The 20157-nt window shown below is 35.8% G+C and overlaps 1 protein-coding gene across 2 annotated transcripts in view; it reads left to right on the top strand.

Annotated features, from left to right (window-relative positions):
* The window catches only part of PTPN12 (protein tyrosine phosphatase non-receptor type 12), a 69539-nt gene that overhangs the window by 31631 nt on the left and 17751 nt on the right, over positions 1-20157 (top strand). The window contains exons 2-11 of one of the 2 annotated variants that reach the window (XM_015628204.3): positions 154-272; positions 3340-3416; positions 4476-4571; positions 5592-5630; positions 6340-6411; positions 7849-7908; positions 10390-10532; positions 11929-11995; positions 12573-12650; positions 12741-12839. In XM_015628204.3, coding sequence (XP_015483690.1) covers positions 154-272; positions 3340-3416; positions 4476-4571; positions 5592-5630; positions 6340-6411; positions 7849-7908; positions 10390-10532; positions 11929-11995; positions 12573-12650; positions 12741-12839 — 850 coding nt within the window. Of the gene's footprint in view, positions 1-153; positions 273-3339; positions 3417-4475; positions 4572-5591; positions 5631-6339; positions 6412-7848; positions 7909-10389; positions 10533-11928; positions 11996-12572; positions 12651-12740; positions 12840-20157 lie in introns of those variants that run through there. The other variant, XM_015628203.1, reaches the window with a different exon arrangement.

Raw genomic sequence — 20157 nt, 5'->3', positions numbered from 1 at the left:
TGATGTGCTAAAAGTACTGGATAACTAGGTGTTTAAACTCCCTTGTACTTAATATCATAAAAGGAGAGAAGAATTTTTTTCCAAGTGATCATCATCAATGAAACTAATACCTTGTGATGTTTATCTTGAGGCTTGAAAATATAACAAAAATCTTTCTTTCCAGAGGTTAAGAAGATTATCAACAAAATACAGAACAGAGAAGATATACCCAACAGCCACTGGAGAAAAAGAAGAAAATGTTAAAAAGAATAGATACAAGGATATATTGCCATGTAAGTCTGATCTAAATGTTAATAGAAGATAAAGGGAGGATACATTCTCCATGTATTTTGAATTTTACTTTTTAGTTATTATTGAAATGCAAAATTGGAGATAATTTGCTGAAAGATGACCTTAAAATTTTTCTTTTTAACTTAAAAGGCAAAGTTCTGAATTCTTATATTTTATCAGGAGAAGTATCACCCAAAAATAAATGTGTTCTGGTTCTGAAGCTGTATCAAGCCAACACTTTCATTTTAGCTCAGAACAGCTGAGAACTTTATTAGGTGCTTGAATGTATGTTTTCCTTAGGAGGATGTTATTAATGGTAGAAAACAAATAAATGTCAGTATATTCTCCAGGTGAAATTCTAAGGAGGCTTAAGGAACCAATTTTGATGTAAAATCTTTTTTGCCTGTCTGTATCATGCAAATTGTGTTGAAAAGCTTCCAGTGCTGGATTAGCTTTGGTTTCTACTTTGCTAGAGTCCAAATGAAATTCTTTTTAATGTGTGGACACAGAAAGCAAGAGAGCAGAATTTAAATTTTAAACCCACCAACATGTGGATATTACAGATCAGGTATCTGAAATTACAAGACTGTTACGTGCTCGCTTTGTGTAGCTCCTGAGGCCATGTATTTCAGAAGCTCTCACTGTGCTTCTTGGTCTGAACAGCTGACAATGAGATTAAAAGGTAGTCTTCTGACAAATGCCACTTGTCCCAGAAGGTCAGCAACAGGTACTTTTTACTCTGCTTATTAGCTGGGAGGAAATGTTTAATAGGTGGAGTGAAAAAGAGAGAGGAAGTCATTATCGTCATCTTATTAACACTGTCCTGGCATTTTGGCAGATCATGAACAATACAGTGAAATCTTGGTAGCAGCAGGCTGAGCTGGTGAGACAGCAACACTGTAGCAATGCATGGCTGGAACTGCAGCAGTAGAGGAGCACATCTGTCGTCTGCATGGAAATAAAACCTGAGTCACTGGGATCTGGAAGGGAATGAAGCTCACAGTGGGGAAATGAGATGACATTTAGGAAAATTGAAGGTGTATTTTCAGTTTGTAAGTGAATGTCTCAAGCATCCAAAGTCTCCAACCATGAAGTGATGGGAGTACCAGCTTAAAATGAGAAGCAGGAGAAAGACAAAGTATCCTTGTCTATCTCTTGTAAGTCCAGGAAAAAATGTACATTTGTAACTTAATCAGAGATTAGTCCCGTATTTATCAGAAATTGTTACTGCTACCAGAGAGATCAGTACCTCAGCACTAACTCAGCACTGGCTTCAGAATAAAAGATGCATTACAGTTTACTAAGCCATGCTAAATGGTCGTTAAATGCAACATAGTGTTCACTGGTCACCTGAAGAACCAATTAGTTACTGTGAACTGAGCCTTTACATTATATAACAGTATACAAGCACTTAATCTTCAGAAGCTGGGAACTGCAGTGGATTTTTTTGGGGAAATTCTATTCCAGACCATAAACTCTGTGACAGATGAGCTGTGGCACACAGACAGGATGGTGATGTTGACATTTGGAAACTGCTCTAGAGTTTTGGATCTGTGCTGGGAAGATAGGATTCCCTCATTAGCCTGCTACTTTATTTAGTCTGTTCTGCCACATAAAAGCAGATTTTAGTATAAAGTCCATGACACCATTTCACGCTTAGAGAATGTTCTTGCTTTTATAATCTGTGTATCAGTGTGTAACACAGAGCAATGTGTTTCAAGGGTTTTTCTAGGCCTTTATATAAACGTGTTTTCTCTAGATTTGTGATCTAAAAGTCTTGTAATTTACACTTGTGCTTTTTTAAGAAGCATTACATGGTAACACAAAGTTTTTTGCATATTATGAGGACTCCGGCAAAAAAAATTCATCATTTTGCAGGGTTTTTGGGAGAGCTTTCTGTATAGAAATAACTGTTAGCATTTACTTCTTCTGGGCATGGTTCCCTGTTTTATTATTGGTGATGTTTTGATGAAACAAAAAACCCAACTAACCGTATTTTCTCTTTAAAATATATTTGTTCTTTGTTTTTTTTCTTGACTTTAGGTCTAATCAAAGGTTTCGCAACTGTTCTGTGGTTGCGGAATTGACCCTGGGAGCAGAAAGTAACAAATTGCTTGAGCAGCTGCTGTTTCTACAGATACTTCTGTTACCCCATTTAAAGAACATTTATTTTTTGATGTGAATTTCCAACTAAAATCTATTGTAGAGATAGTTTGAACAATTTTTATATGATAGCTAGTAAGTGTTGTTATCAACAAGAGCTGGGAGGACTGGCAAACCTGCCAACCGCCGACACCATTTTAGTAACAATCAAGTCGTTGCGTTAAAGGTGCAATTTTTTTTTAAGGCTAAAAAGAATAACAAAATGTTTAGTTTATTCCATCAACAAACAATAAGGCTATTTTCATATTGCTGAGGATTTTGGTCTCCAAAGGTCTGTTGGTATTATCAGAAGCTTTATCTGAGGCAGTAATGTTTGAGGCAGGAACTTGACATGCCCAAAACCCCCTAAATGAAGAAATCTGCTGCTTTCTAGTTCAGAAGTGCTCCAGCAAAGAGCCTAGCCCAGTATTTGGGGGATAGGGGTCAGTCTGTGCCTGAGCAGTAATCCCTAATGCCTTTTTACTGTTGTCATACCTGATGGAGTTCTTGGCAGAGGCTTTGAGAGCTGCCAGCTGCTTTAACTGTACACTGGTGTTTTGTGCTTTCTGCTTTCCCTAGGTGTATCTTAATTCTGACCATCATGATCTGTGTTAATGTTGTGTAACTGCAGTTTTGATGGCTTCTGATTAATTGTATTTTGCCTCTTTTTAATGAATTGCTCTTGGAATTCTAGGAGGTGGTACCCTGTGAACTTCAGCATCAGAAGTACATAGCAGTATGAGCTACTCTGCTTATCACTCACTACCTGAGTTGGTTTACCCATAAAATAAATATATTGACTTGCTTGTGCGACTTACCTTTGGAAAATGTTCTTTAGTGTACTATATATATTATATTTCCTGCTCTATTTTGATTTACATGTGTTGGAATCCTTGTTCAAAAAAATATTTTGATCTGTTTTTATAGTTGATCACAGCCGAGTTAAATTGACCTTAAAAACTCCTCCACAAGATTCAGACTACATCAATGCAAACTTTATTAAGGTATGTGGTACTAATTTAACAGTTCTTCTATTCTTTTTAAGCTTTTTTTTTTCTTGTCAGTGCAGTTTTAATATTATAGTCTAACATAAAACTTTAAAGCTGTGAGGGAAGATATTCTTATGACTTGAATAAATTTGCAAACATGATGCCATTTATAACAGAATCTTTAAAGCCTAGATTTTACTCCTAAGTGGAAATGTAATATAAAATACTTCATTTTAAAGTGTCAGGCAAATGAATTGGAGATTTATACCACAGGAAAATTCAGATGCAGTTGTTTTAACAGGTGACATTTTAGGGACCATAAATGAAGTGTTTGACAAATTGTGTATGTTAATGTACATTTTGCTCTGTTCATGTGTGGCAATGGAATTAACATTATAACATTCTTAATCTAACAATGGCAATGGAATTAATCTAACATTCTGAAAGAGAAGCCAGAATTTGACTAAAAGCCGGTTAAAGTTTTGTTTCAAAGTGTTAATATCTTGAGCTGTCTTTTCAGCTTTATTCTGATGCTGCTTCTACACAGTATTTTTCAGAAACAGGTGTTCCTCTAAATCTTACTGCATGAATGTTTAACTTGAAAAGCTGAACATTAATGTACTGAAAATTTATATTAAAAAAATCCTTAAATTTTATACATAATGTATATTATATACATATAATACATGGAAATGTATTGCAGGGAGGGAGGAACTTGAATTTGTTCAGGAGGATGCGTTTTTGCAGAACAATTTTCAATTTTTCATCACTGAATGTTTGAGTAACAAATTAAATGCAGACTTAAAGGGAATCTTCAGAATCTAAACAGCTTATTTCCTGGGACAGTCTCTGGCAGTGCTGTAGCTGTTGTGATCTTGGGATCCCTTGAGATTACCAGCAAAATTCCCACTAATGTAATTAGGAGTCATGTTTCATATTCACCCTTCCTGTTATATCTATCTATCTAGCTATCTAGATGTTCTAATTTTACACTGTTTTAACCCATAACCTTCTTTAATTCAGTGCAGTTAAATGTCTTTTATGAACAATAATGGTTCCTTTCTGCAATCCTAGGGAGTGCATGGGCCAAAAGCATATGTTGCTACCCAGGGACCGTTAGCCAATACAGTCATAGACTTCTGGAGGATGATATGGGAATACAACGTTGCTGTAAGTAGCTATAGAAAAATTCAGTGTTACCTTATATCATGGCACTGTGATTGTGTATTTTTTGCCTGAGCTGGCTATTATTATCAAAATATTGACAGTGATTTAGAGTATTTACTTCCCAAATCTTGATTTTTGTAGTTAAATAGAATTACTATTATTTATTTGGTTTAATAATGCAAATTCAAAGTAATAGTTTTGTTGAATGGATGCTAAATGCTTCATGTTTATGATTAGGTTCTTGTTGGGTTACATCTGTAAGGCAGGAGATAATTCTGACTTAATGTTGACTGACAAAATCAAATACAGAACCAGCAAGTGAAACAAAAAAAAACCCCAAACCACTTACCTTTCTTTTAATGCTAATTTTGGGCTAGTTATTGCTTTATGTATTCTACATGTTTGAACAGCTTTTGTCAGGTATTGACTTTTGAATACTTGGGGAAATTGGGTAGGTTTGACAAATTATTTGTGGAATTTTTTGGGGAGGTAGTTGTTGGACCGTAAGTCATGGTTACTTACTGTAACTAATAGCTTACCTGTTGGTGCATTTTTATTGTGCTACTCATGCTTTCTGAAATAGCTTCACCTAAGAAATTTGATTGATGATCAGGGTCTTTTTTCTGGGGAGGGTTTGTTCATATACTATGCATTATGTCACTTTGAGCAAATATAGCTATGTTTCTTCCAGCTGGCAAATGGTTCTGTATTTTTGTAAGTTTAGACTTTACTGTCAGACTGAATAAATAAAGTATTTATATAGGATTACAATGAATTTGGATTAAACAGCCTTGAAGTAGTGTATTAGTGATGTAGACTTTGTGAAGGGTGAGACTTGGTTACTGTTTTAGAATTAGAAGAGCATTTGTATGCAGGAAAGAAAATATTAATAATAATTAGTCTCTTCTGCAGTAACCACTTAAAGTATCGGTATCTACCTGATAGAAGCCAGTGGTGAAGTGTAGGTTTAAGATATGTGATCCAAAACCATCTAACTTGGACCATCTCTTTTTTTCTTTTCAGATAATTGTAATGGCCTGTCGAGAATTTGAAATGGGAAGGGTATGTGTCCTAAATACAAAAATAAATGAGCTTTGCCCATATAGGCAATAGCTATGAAGCTTCATACCTTGACTGTGATAATAATATGCCAGATTAAGTGAGAATGCTTATCCTTACTTTTCTGTACATAAGAAATAGTTCATGAGACTGCATTTCTTTGCCCCATTTGTAGGATTGCATGGTTATTTAGGTGTTATCTCAGTGGAATATGTGTTTGTGTACAGAACTGCACCAAGGGTTTGTTTCTGGCCATGTTACTGTGGAAAAAGTGTCTTGCTCTTTGTGGGATGTAGGCCAACTATGAAAATCCTGAGTCCTTCAGAATTTCCTGTCAATTGATACAGCTGCAAAAACAATTTTTTTAAAGTCTCTCTTCTTTATTCTTATGACCTTAGAAGGAAATCCAGAATTGTGAATTCCCAACTTTCACAAAAACTAAGCTTTCATTGCTCTCCTCTGAATGATGCTTATGCATATGGTACAGGCAGACAGGAAATCCTAATTTGCAAAGTGTCTTTTGCCTGTATTTATGTTGGTTGTTTGAGGTCTTGATTTTGTTTTGCTCTTGTAATCCAAAAGGAAAGTTATTTTACTACCTTAAAAGAGGTCCAGAATAAGGCATTTGGGGTTGTGATTTTGTCTGCTCTGCTTCTGGTAATCATCTTTCAGTACCACGCATTAATTAAATTAGCATTCTTTACTTTAACAGAAAAAATGTGAGCGTTACTGGCCTCTGTATGGAGAAGCAGCTGTAACTTTTGGACCATTTCGTGTTTCTTGTGTAAGTATAAACCTTTATAAATTAATTTTCAAATATTTAATGAGTTTGTAACTTCAATGTTCACTGAACTGTTTGTAGTGGGCTTTTTAGTTGTTCAGTACTAAATTTTACACAAGGACTCTCAAAGGAATATGCACATCTAATCTGTGTGGTATTTTTAATTCTCCACAATTGTTTTATTTTAAGATGGGAACCTGTGTCCCTTGGTCCTTATCTTTTATGTATTATTTCTTGAGCTTTATATGCTGCTTGAATGTATGTACCATCCTCACAAAAACAAAATCTTGTGCAGTTTTGTCTGTTCTGACTTGTGTGTTCTGAGTGAACTGAAAGTAACACTGGAATAGGATATTTTTATTAAGTTAATTAGCATGAATTGTTTTAAGGTGTTCAGAAAGAGTTTACATGCCTGTTTATTCAGGTATTAATACTACTTTGAAATAGTCTAACAAGAATTAAGTACACTTCAGTTCATCTTGTCAGGAAAATATATACTTGGAAATTTTATTCTATAAAGATTCTGAGTAACCTTTTCCACATTAAGTTGATTCAAATTTGCCTGCTTTTTGCCCTGGTCTTTGTGATACTGGTGAAAGGGGTTTGTGTGTGCTTGTTGTAATTGACTTCTTAGCTACAGATGAGAATCTCTTACCTTCATGTACTCTGGTGTATGTGAGCTGCATTGCTTTAAAACCTGCAAAGTGTTGCAGTTGTTGATGGGAAATGGTAAATTCCCAGGGGAAGACAGAAATGCATTAAAGCATATATGCAGTCTCCTAAATTCTCTGTGGGAAGCTGTAATGCCAAGTTTTTAAAGGCATCTTCAAATTATGATGTTACTGATATTTAAAGTACAATAATACTGTTTGATCTCTGTATAAACTTTCCTTGATATTCCAAAGGAGGATTGGAAAACTCTGTGAGCTAGAAGCTTGGTTTTTTGGCCACAACCAAAATAATTAGTGATTCTTTTAGATGCACGCTTGATTGAAAACAATGGGAAAGGAAAAAATAAAAGGAGATATCACAGGATAGAGCCTCAGTAAGAGGCTGAAGTTTATACAGCACAAGTGTTATAGAGGGATGGCTGTGAAAGGCAATCTGTAAGTTAAAAGAATGGAGAAAGAAAGCAAAAGAGGTACTTAGAAATATTCTTATGTGATTTATTGATGACTTTGGAGCAGACAAGGCTTTAATTTCAAAATACACATGTTTAAGTAAAAGTAATGCATTTTGCACATCTTGTACAGCAAGCTAACTTGCTGGTGTGTTAATCAGTATTTTGATTGCCCCTCTCTTGAGGAAATCATAAATACAAAACCAATAAATTTAAAAAGAACCCTGAGTTTAAAGTTTAGATTTTAGTTATGTCCTGTATGTTGCATATTGATTTTTAATATTTTTTTTTCCAATGCATTATTGTTTTCTCATGTTTAGGAAGCTGAGCAAGCAAGAACAGATTACTTCATTAGAACATTATTACTTGAATTTCAAAATGTAAGTACAAAGTCGCTTCTGGTCTCACCTTCAATAGTTGATCAAAAGTCATCAAAATGATACAATGTCAGAAACTCATGAAAATACCCTCACTTTTTTAGGTGGTAATTATGTATGTAAATAAAGTTTGGAAGTGATGTTAAAACCTTAGTATATAAAGGAGGAATAGTGAAACTCTGCCTTTTATCGATGTTCTTGTTTACCCAAATGGTTTAAGCTTTTCTTATAAACTTACATGAAATGTCAGATGTCAAATGTCAGACTTTATTTGACTGAAAAGCAACTACCAGCAAATAAAAACTATGGAACCCTCCTGTAAAAACACAAGGCATGATAGTCTATTTTACAGAATACCTGTCATTTTATTTGTCAATCTGTATTAATAAATGATTTATTTCAGGTTAGTCTCATTTGTGATTTTTCACAATGTTCCAATTCAACAGTGGATGCCAAGCAGTTATGAAAACTGCTTCATCATGAGGGGAGTAATTTTGGGGAATAATTTTTGTCTGCAGTATTTGCTAGGAATGCATGAACTTAATCATTTTGTTTCTGTTAGCACTCATAACTGACTGGGCTATGAGACAGTTTAGATAACAGAAATTCTGTGTAGTAATCAGGGTTTGTGACATTTTTTGAAATGGTACACTTCAAAACAGAACTGGACACCAAAAACCCCAAAGTAGAGCCTGCCTTCCTTTTAATAGTGAAATATTGTACTACTTACACTAGAAACTGTGGCTGATGTATATTTTGCTTACCTATACTGTACTTGCCAATGGTATTTGGCTATTGATGTTGGGGAGTTCTGTCCCAGCTAGAAGCCTGTGTGCTGCTTAAAAACTGAGCAGCAACCAAAAGCTACAGTTTATGCCAAGCTTTTGATCCTAGCAAGGAAACAGAAGTTTGCTCCTGTGAGGAGCAATTTAACTGAAAGGGTTAACAAGATGTGTTGATATTTGATATGTGTGTCTGATAAAGTGTTTTTTCTTCAGATTTATGTAGAGATTTGCTTGAGGATTCCTGTAAAATTAACTACAGACTTTTCATCTTTCTTTGAAGAATTCTAAGCATAGCCTTGCACTGGGGAGGAAAGGTGTATTTGTGGTATAAAGTAATAGCCTTTTAAGTTTGCTTTCAGATTTTCCAGAATAATTATATGTTTTATAATTTCTGTAGCATTTGCAGTGGATTATTATACAAAAAAAAAAAAAACCAAAAAAAAAACTATGCAAAAGGATTTAAAATTTCCATAAATCTATAATGTTATTTTAGTTTGTAGAAGGAAAACCAGTTTGACTGAAACTTGCTTGTTTCAGTCAAAGAAGCAAGAAAGAACTTGGGTTGTTTAGTTTATAAGTGGCAGTAGAAAAAAAGGACTATAAAGGTTCTTTTAAATTTTTTTATTTTCATATAAAAAGAAAATTTATTATTTTTGTGGCCGTTCTTCTAATGTGAAAAATCACAGGTCTTTTTAAATGTAATTAAATGAAATTTCTTGGTGGAACTTAATAGGTAGCTTTAAGTCTTCCTTTTCACTGATCACTTTGGTTTTACATAAGCACCTTAAATTTGTGCTTTCTTAGGCTATGTTTTCTCTTGTTTTAACTAGCTATGGTGTTTCCATAGAGCTGGGAAGAGCCAAGCATCAAAAATAGATAAATTTCCATGCCAAAGAGGCCTGCCACATTGCTTCTCAAATAACTGAACTGAAGGTAGTGTAGGTCTTGAAACCTGTAGAGGGTAATGTGGCTCAAAACCTTCATGCTGTCCAGTACATTACTTTGAGGGGTGTACTGGAACCCAGAGGTGTGGTGTGGAAAGGTGCAGTAGAATGAGCTACTGGTAGCTGCAGATGCTTCAGATAGTGATGAAAGAGGATTTTCAGGGATTCAGGTAGCTGAGTAACTAAGCTGTTCTAAAACCTGCTTCTTACCTTGTCTTTGGTACTATTGCAGCTACTGTTATTAGAATAATAGTGTACCTATTGTTGCTGCAAGTGTGATTCATATTTAGGTACAGTCTTTATTATTTCTCTCATTTTCTTAATTTCCCTCTGGAGCCTGTGCACTTTATTTTGTAATGTGAAAAAACAACGCTTTTGCCCCCATTTTTTTTCTTCAGTGTAAGTTACTGAGGTACAAATAGAAAAAGAAAGACCACATGGAATATTCTTACTCCATTTCCAAGTTATAGCTGTAAGGACATAGAACCTTTTCATATGGTGCAGTGTTTTTGGTCCTTTACCCATATAATAGAGAGGGGCTTCTGAACTGTCCCATAGGGCATCTTCCGAGGCATTAGCAGCACTTGAAATGTGACTTCAGAATTTCTCTTCTATTCTTTGAAGTGTTGCAAGCTGTAAGGCTTTTTTAATCCAGTAAATGACTTTGCTTGTCAAAGAGGTTCCTAGAATTATTTCTTTGGTACAAACTCAAATATGTGTTATCATTAACACCTTTCTCCCTGCCTCTCCCTTAGGAGACTCGTAGTGTCTATCAATTTCATTATGTTAACTGGCCTGACCATGATGTCCCTTCGTCTTTTGATTCTATTCTCGACATGATCAGCTTGATGAGAGAATATCAGGAACATGAAGATGTTCCTATTTGCATACACTGCAGGTATTAAACGTATTTATCTTTTCATTTTTTAAACATTTTCATTTTTTGAAGTCTAGACTTTTGATTTGGGATGCACTAGTTTTAGTTTTAAGTCAGAATTAATTTATTTTAGTTGGAAAATAATGCTTTTGTCAAAATTTAATTGAAAATCACACAGACTTTATTTTCTTAAAACTGATGCCACAGTGAAATTTTGGTTTTACTTCAGTTTAAGACAGAATATCAATCAGAAAAAATGAGCCTTTGACAGGGGACCTGTTTTGAGGTTCTTAAGACATAAATCTTTGTGAGGACAAAACAGACTTTGAAGATCACTGCAAAGCAGCTTGGGAGTAAAGGCTCCATTCTCAGTGGGAGAGATTGTGTAGCACATGCATCACTAAGAACTCTGTCTGTGCTCTGATATGACAAAAAAGATCTTTAATTAGCAGGATGTAGTTTCCAGTTGGGAAGTCTTCTGAAGAACAGTTTCATCCTTCACCTGAAATTTGGCTAGCAGAAGTGCTGAGACTGAACCGCAATAAAAATATTTTGCTGAATTGACACTTTCTGACAATTTGTTTGGAAATCTTGCCTATTGTTTTTAATGCTTTTTAAAGCAACAACAGTTCATGTGTTCTGTCAGGAAAAATTGAATTCAGATTTATAAACTGGGACATAGTAAATTCATGGGACTTACTAACTCTTTAGAGGTTAGTTATTCTCTTCATGGGCTGCATTCTTTTTTTGAGTTGTCAGTCTTAAATGAGGTCTAAAACCATAAACTGACTTAGCACTGAAATCTATTCATTTTGTCCTGTTCTTTTTGACTGTCAGTATAATTCTGAATGTTGATTCTTTACAACAGTGTAATTATAATGTAATAAATATGCATGAATTATAACTCTGCATGTGTAAAACAGAGGAATTCAGACAATTAGGATAAATAAGATAGTTTGCTGTCATTCTTAAACTTTCAGATTTATGTTTTTAGCTAAAAAGGAGAAAATACAGATGTGATACTAAATCAGAAAAATGTGGCAAGTCTTTAAATGTAGTCTGTTCTGCTATTTTACATCATTTATCATTAAACTTGGAGAAGACCACACCTGATGAAGCAGTAGTAGCTGGGAATAATGTGATAAAAGAAAGAGGCAATAAAATTGTCAACACTGAATCATCTTTCATGACTGCAGTTCGAAATGGCTATGAAAACTTGCATTAGAAGATTCAAAGCTGCATTTTGCACTGCTGATTTTATTTTGAAGACACTGTAGTGTCAGGCTGAGTGAAATTAAAATGATAGTTGAGGGATTTGGACTTCTTTTTTTTAATGTGGACTTTTGAAATACAAGGCTTACAGTGTTTTTTTATCAAATTTAAATAGGATCTAACACCTATCTGTTTATGTTCATAGTGCAGGGTGTGGAAGAACAGGAGCCATCTGTGCCATAGATTACACATGGAATTTACTTAAAGCTGGGGTAAGGAATCCTAAAAGAAGTTTTATGACTTTCTGTAATTTCTTAACAGTGATTGATTAAATTTCTAAGTGTTCAAAAAGAGTGAAATGTTTAAGATGTTCCGGAACTCTCTTGGCATGTTAGATGTTTAGTTTCATTGTATTCATGCTTTAGTATGCATTTACTTTGACAGCAAGTTTTTATCTGAAAAGGTTACTATAAAATTCTAATTTTTCAAAAATAAGTTTCAATATAAATTGATTTTGAATTCAACTTTCTCAGTCTTTCTGATTTATCATCCAGCTCAAATATAAAGGCATAACTTCATTCTGGGATTTTTAGATCATGAAGCATTGTTAACACTGCAATGTCATATTAATGACATTAGATCTCATTTCAAAAATGCTTGAAATAGTCTCATCTGGTCTAAATCAAATGTCAGTTTGGAGTTCCTTTGGAAAAAAAATTAAATACTTGCAGTGTGGAGAGAACAGATTAGCTTTTCCTATAAAAGTTACACTTTTTTTAATGTTTAACAGCTTTTGTATTGTTGTTCTGACCATTATGTCATTGTAATTAACTTTCTTCTGTATTTCAGAAAATACCTGAAGAATTTAATGTATTTAATTTAATACAGGAAATGAGGACACAGAGGCATTCTGCAGTGCAAACAAAGGTATAGTTTGTTTTGAAATGAATGTGAAAATACATCACTGTTCTTTGAAAAGATCTTGTGCATTAATTTTTATCTGGCACCTTATTATAGGAGCAGTATGAACTTGTCCATCGAGCCATAGCACAACTGTTTGAAAAGCAACTGCAAAAATATGAAAGTTGTGCAGACTGGAAGATTGCAGATGGAGTGGTAGGTGTCTTTCCCATATGTAGCTGTTAGCTTCTGATGAAAATTCTCCTGTGAAGCTGTTTTTCAAATGTTCAATGATGTGATCTTATTATGTTCTCGTGTTTTGTAAAGTACTGCTTGCATTGTAATAGATTAGGGGAGAGAAAAATAAATTAAAATGCTTTTGTCAGGGAGCTTCATGCTCTACCCTTTTAACAAAGGAGGAGGAAGTGGAAAAAATATTCTTCCTTGGTATTCACAGTATCTGAGGATTTTTCTGTGTTTCTGTCCTTCCCCTTTAAATTTCATGTCCCCTATAGGTTTAATCTTTTATGTTCAGATATTTTTTCTTGGCTGATGCTGGGCGCTAGGCTCTAGGCTTTTTGGATGAATATATTCTTTCTCTCCCACAGTCCAGAATTCTGTACCACCCTTTGTCCCTGGATTGTGTTTTGTTTATTCAGTGATTTTCTGTCCCTAATTGGTGTAGATTCCATAGGTCTCTAGAGGGAGTATAAGTGGTATCTCCAGGACTCTGAAATATCTGGAAGCAATTTTAAATGTGCTTTTATTAATAAGCATTCCATTTATTTTAGGGATTTAGCTCTCCTCTACTTTCTAGGAAATCTAGAATGCTTTGAATTCTTGGATTACAGGCATCCACCCTTATGCTGACTCCTAAGAATTTATATCAGTTCACGAAGTACTTAGGAGGTCTTTAGTCATGACAAGAAGCCTGTTGACTAAATGCAATATGGATAGGGCTGGCTGCTTTTATTTGTTACAGGTTTGGTTAAATTGATGTGTGATTTTTTTTATTTTTTCTTTCCCCTGAGAAATGGGCATGGCGGGGTTTGGAACATGCAGATTGATTAGCTTTGTACAGAGCTAAAAGTACTTGAATTTTGATCATAAAATAATAGGTGGATCAGTGTGCTGTATCTTCTGGTTATTTGACTTAAATCTGACTTATGTCTGTGCTCTTATATAGAATCAAAAATGTCTCTTATTTACTTATTCCTACTGCTTTATATACTAAATGACTTGCATATTTATGAACATGAGTGAAGCTGTGGCAAAATATGGTGATACTCTGTAACAAAGGCAAATGCTGTCTTTAGCACAGCTTGAGAGATTTGCTGACTAACAAAACAAGACCAAATAGAAAATGGATAGGTAATGTACTTGGGGGGTGAGGGGGGATAATCCCAGCTCTGAAAAGGCAGTGATGGAGTGTGAGTTTTGAGTTTTATTTGAATATGATGTTGGTTTATGATCAACAAATTGTAAAGGAAATTGAATTTTAGTATCTACTTGGGAACAAGTAAGAGCATAGAGTGTAATGTCCTTGTGTGGGTATCTTGCAGTTTGACTACTGACTGCATGTCAAGTCTGCTTATCTCAAAAGCATGTTACAGAATTTGAACATTAAACAACTGGACAAGGATCAAAGGTGTTGGAAGGCTCCATCTAAAGAACAGCCAGACTGAGGTGGAGAAAAAATGGCTGAGGTTAGATACAACAGAGGCTGAGTAACAGCAGAAAGCTCATTTCTGTTAGCTTTTCCTAAGGGTTACCAGTAAGACCTGAAAGACTTAATAAAAAAAATGACATTTGTATAAGAAATGCAACATGAAACTGCAGAGCTCTTTGCATCTGAAAGCCTGTGTCTTTGGGGTGAATATCTCACCATCTTGGAATCTTCCATGAGTTTCACTAACCTCTGACCTATGAAATCCCAGAGTTGCAATGTGCTGGAAAACATTCTAGGGAAGGATCCCCTTATGCCTGCTCTGATCTTATTCTTCTTTGGAAGTTCCCTTTTGTTGGAAGCAGGGCAAAGTAAATCTTTGTGTGAGTAGGCATGGCCTTTCTTGTGCTGAGAAATGATGCTTCTTCCGACTATTACTTGAATAATTCTGCAGAAAGGTTGAGGGGAAAAAGTCTGGTGGATGAAGAATTTCTGTATCTAAAAGTTTGATACTTGAATTTGCAACTGTCCATTTGTTAAAAAATTTGCTTTCAAGGAATTAACTGGTATAGGCTTAGCTTCTGTTCTGGATTTATAAGGGAAACCTCACATATCCAGTTAAATATTTTCTTGTAGTTTTAATTTGATTCTTAAAACTTTGAAGCTCACTTGAGACATCATTTTGATAGTCTGAAAAAGTTCCTTTTTTACCTCCAGGAATGTTATGTAGCATCTGTTGTATATAATATCTGATGTTCCACAGAAATTTTCTAGTTTGCTTTCTTTAAAAAAAAAAGCAAAACAAAAAAACCCCAAACCAAACAGGTATTCTGGGATCTATCTTAGTTAAAAGCTAATTCTGAGGCAGGAAGTTTTCAAGTAGCTTTATTAAATACAGTGTAATATTCTAATATTCCTTCATGTATGTTACTCTGCCTGCAGGTGCTACAGCAACTAAGAAATCTTCAGTTTATGAACAGTTTTAATTGTGTCCAAAGAAAACAATTCCAAATAAAATTCATGTGCCTATTTTGGATATATTACTATTGGTTAAGCAGGAGATGCTACTGGGCTGAAGAGGAAATGTGTCATTTATTCTTTTTTGATAATACTGTGAAGAGCTGGAGTGCTCTGTAGAGTTGGTTTCATGGTTCTGTTTTGCTGTTGGGGTTCTCATTTCAAGCTGTGTTTGAAATGGGTTGAATTCCAGAGGTTCTGTAAGCAGGGCTTGCCTGTAACATCCCAGTAAAAGGTTAATCTGATTGGCAGTGAGGGGCAATACTCATGGGGAAGTAGCTCAGACACAATCTTGAATGTGTGTTCCTGTGAACTTGCCACCTTTGCCCTGCTGGAAACAATACTGTGAAAAGTCAGCAGCAAGGCATGCAGTGTTTGAAAACAGACTTAGGATAGGGTTAGAATTTCCATTAGAATTTGATAGATTCAAAACCATGTAGAAAATACATGATGTGCTTTAATATAGTAAATGTATACTCTTACCATATAGTTATACCTATTATAAATGTGTACAACTAAAAATGCTTAACACTAAATATTTAAATGAAATGAAATAAGGAAGGCTCTGCTGCTCAGATACAAATACTTTCAACAGTACCCACAGCAGCCAAATTTCAGGATGAAGAATTGCTCTTCGGGAGCTTTTTTTTCTTTTTTTTTGTTTTTTTTTCTTTTCTTTTTCTTTTTTTTTTTTTTGTGATAAGCAAATAATTCAGGTGCTAGATTTGATAATCAGAATTATTCCACTCCCCCATTTAGTAGTACTTTCAAGTTACCAAACAATTAAATTGGAGCAGAGTCTTGGACTGAAGCCCTTCCCACTGAAATTCTTGATCATTTTGTCATATATTTTAAGTGAATAGTTGTGCTTCTCACCATCATTGGCTTTGTTAGTACTGCTGTGAAAATATTACACTTGGTGTTGTGTTTGGAGGCTTTGAAATGTATGTGAGATCATTAGTCTTGGTCATCTGATAAGGTATCTGTCAGATTTGTATCAGTAAAATATTTTATGAATTATGTGGGAAAGTTCTTTATGAGCTGAAATGAACTGTAGATGTCTTGGAAAGTCTGAATCATATGGAATTTCATCAAGTTGGATATTCTGTTGGGAAGTCAGAAAAAGAGAATTGATTAAAAGACAAACAAGCAAGTTCACTCTCAATTCCAAAATGTTTGTTGTCGATTTTTGTCTCTAGACAGTACAAAACATGTTACATTACTGCAAATCCTTGTTTTATCCTTATCCATAAGTAGAAGCTTGTCTTAATAAACACTTTCTCCAAAATCTGGCAGTCTTAGTCCTCTCCAGTGTCTCTTGCATTTCGTGCTGTAAAAGTGAGAGAGTTCTGTTGCTGTGGTTGACTGCACTTTTCAAAGTCATGGAGGAATCAGCTGCTGTAAGAAGAATGTTGTTGTTTGAAACATTTATGGTTTAGAAACTGTAAGTGAAGACTGTGCTGTTCATATTCTCTTTGCTGTTTGGCAGCTTAGAAGGATATTTTTTGTTATCACAGCGTTTTAAAAAATCATGTATTTCTTCAGAGACATTTATCTTGTTGCCTCTGTTGGAATGTTTTATTTAATCTGAGTCACTTGAGTGTATCATTTCAGTCTGAACTATTTCTCTTTTTATCTACTGATGCTCAGTGATTCCCATGCTGCTTTATGAAAAGGGCAAAAGGAATGCCTCAATTCCTTTTAAGGGAAAACATGAGATTACTTCTGAAGGAGTCTTTGCAGTAAATTTTCAAGTATTTTACCAGTACAGAAAGCTTCTGAATGACATTAAATATTTCCACTGTGACTTCCAAAAGAAAATTATACATAGCAATTCCTGGGCAAAAGGTTTTGAATTGTAGGCAGTGTGTGTGAAATTTCAGTCTAAGACTATGATCCTCTATTGGCTTGAAGTTAGTGACAGCACTCTGGTGATTGAGCCAGTGGAGGAAGCAGGTGGGGAAAGACCCCCCATGGGAGGTCCTAACACAGTTGGGGCCACCTTAGCAAGCTGGATTCAGACAGTGCATCTGCAGTGAGAATTCCATGTTTCTTTGCATTACTACAGGAACATAAGTTACTCTGCATTTTAGTAGACATGGGGCAATCTACATAAAGTATTTGACTTTATGGTCTTGTCATTTGTTAATGTAGTCTTTCATGGGTAGGTATGCACACATTTATATATGTGCGATTTAACATATTTAATTTAAGAATACCTAGAAATTCCTAACTATGAGCAGTTTCACTTGATCTCAGTAGCTACTCCCTCAGGGGAACAATTCCAGTGGAACTCTTGTGCTGTTGAACATTTGATGCATATAGACACAAAGGTTGGGGATAGATCCTGTTCTTTTGTTTACCCATGTTGCAGTGAGAAGCCTGCCACAGTAGGATAGTTGTCTTCTGTGAGAAGGCAGGGTGCTACATTAAACACTTAGTGAATTGCACATTTATTAATCATTTTAAAAACATTATTCTGTATGATGACCCCTGTGAGCTACGTATGTTGTCCTGGTTTGTCTAAGCTGGTATTTTAAAAATTGTGCTCTGCCTGAGAATGCAACATCTGTCTAGAGAGGCAAGGGAGTGTTGACTGATGTGGATAAGCTGTGCTTAGGAAGGCTGTGGAAGGCTTTTTCTTAATACCACCATCTGCTCTTCTCAACAGATGCAGTCATCCCAGTGAGATACCCTATATTCACTTTCAGAGCTGAACTTCCTCTTTTCTGCTTTATGCTAGTTTTTCTGTATGTTCGTCTGTTCACTTAGTTTGATATATGACAGGGAAATCTGTGAGTTGATGTCACTCAAGAGTGATAAATACCCAAAATACTGGTTATTCCCTATTGTAAAACAGAACTGAGAACAAGTAACACAGAATGACTTATCTAAAAGTAAACAAAGCCTTCACAGAAACATCAATCCATTGAGCTAATTATGGAAAGTAGCAAAGTACCTCTGTTTTTTGGTGACAGTAATTCCTGTAATCATTCTTGCTCCTCATTCAGTGTAACTAAAACATTGAATGGATCTGGAGTTTAACATGATGCAGAAGTGAAAGTTTTGAACACCTCTCTGCCTGAAGCCTTCCCTGTGTACAAAATTGGGGTAACCACTGGCTTTTCTGGTGTTCAAGGTACCATTTTATGTGTGCAGGTTTTCTGTTGGGCCTTTTTTTGTTTACGGGTTTAAATTTTCATTTTCAAGGAATTGTTTTTTAAATTCTGTGGTTGTGTGCATGCTTTGGACATTTGAGTTTATGTACATTTTTGTAAGGTTTATGCATACATTTTGTTACCAGTAGCAAAAATGGCAGTGCCCTTTCAGCTACTTCTGCCTGTCTTAACTAGAAACAGCTTCTTACTGTATATGTGGAGTTTTAAAAAAAATTGACATATGTTAGCTTCTTTAATAAGCTTTTTCTTCTGCCTGTGAGAAAAGCATATCTCAGGAAACATTCTGTTCACAAACACTTCATTTTACAAACATAGAAGGACAGGGATGCAGCTGCTGATTTCTTTTTTGGACAAGTTAGCCTAGAGCCAGCAGGCACACCCTTTCCCTTGCCAATGCCCTTTAGAAAACTGAGTGCATAAATATGAAATATGCTCCTGGAAACTTCTGTCTTAGTGGAACTGAATTGGGAGACTTTTCCAATCTGTTGTAGGATGGAGAAGTTGGTGGTGAAGGGAGGAACTCTTGTGGAGTCTTTCTAGTACCTTTCTGCCCTGTGAAGCTGAGGTGTGCTGCGGTGCTAAAGCAAGGCCAGCAGCCCACTCTGTTCTCAGGATGCAGTTGTTTAGGGGATGCATTCATTTCCAGCTCTGGTTGTTAGTACTTATGAGTGAGGGGAGCCTTTTCAGTACAATACCAATGCACTTAGTGCTATCCATAGTAATGGATATAGGTAGGGGAGAGATTCAGAGTTGGCATTGCACAACTGGGGGAAGCAGGGGAGGAACGTGACACAACCAATGAACTGGAAACAGAGTTTATTGTTGAATATTGGGAGCCTCAGCATCTTTGGCACCAAGCTTCAGCATGAATGAGGCAATAAAATCAATGTCCATATTTGTTAAAGGCAAAATGATGGTCACACATTACTTGATGTCAAAAAGCAGGAAATTGCTTTTTTCCTTTCTTGAGAGGACCTGGTAAAGGGGTTGGAGGTTCATGCCCCATGGTAATGTTTCCAGTGCTGGGGACCTCAAATCTGGATGCAAACCACTATAGGCATACTAATTAAAAAAAAACTTAAATAACCCACATTCATATTTTTCCCCAGTCATTAGTTGCATCCAAAGCAGCATGGGCAGCAGGTGAAGGGAGGTGATTCTACCCCTCTGCTCCATGGCTGTGAGACCCCACCTTGGGTACTGCATCCAGCACTGGGGTCCCCAGCACAGGAAGGACCTGTTGGAGTGAGTCCAGAGGAGGGACACGGAGATGAAGAGAGGGATGAACAGGTCTCCTAAGACAGACTGAGAGAGTTGTGGTTGTTTAGGAGAACAGAAAGCTCCAGGGAGACCTTAGTGTGGCCTTGCAGTACTTCAAGGGGGCTTATAAGAAAAATGGGGACAGACTTTTTAGCAGGGCTTCTTGCAGTAGGACAAAGCATAATGGTTTTAAATTCAAAGATGGTATATCCAGACTAGATGGAAAGAAGAAATGTTTTATGATGAGGGTGATGAAACACTGGAACAGGTTGCCCAGAGGGGCTGCAGATGCCCCAGCCTGGCATTCCTGACAACAGCCAAGGCCAGCTTGGACAGGGCCCTGCTCATTGCAGGAAGGTGTGGATTAAATGACCTTTGAAGACCCCTTCCTACACAAACTGTTCTATGATTC

Source organism: Parus major, chromosome 1A, assembly GCF_001522545.3.
Source record: "Parus major isolate Abel chromosome 1A, Parus_major1.1, whole genome shotgun sequence".
Lineage (NCBI taxonomy): Eukaryota > Metazoa > Chordata > Aves > Passeriformes > Paridae > Parus > Parus major.
This window is presented reverse-complemented; position numbering and strand designations above follow the sequence as displayed.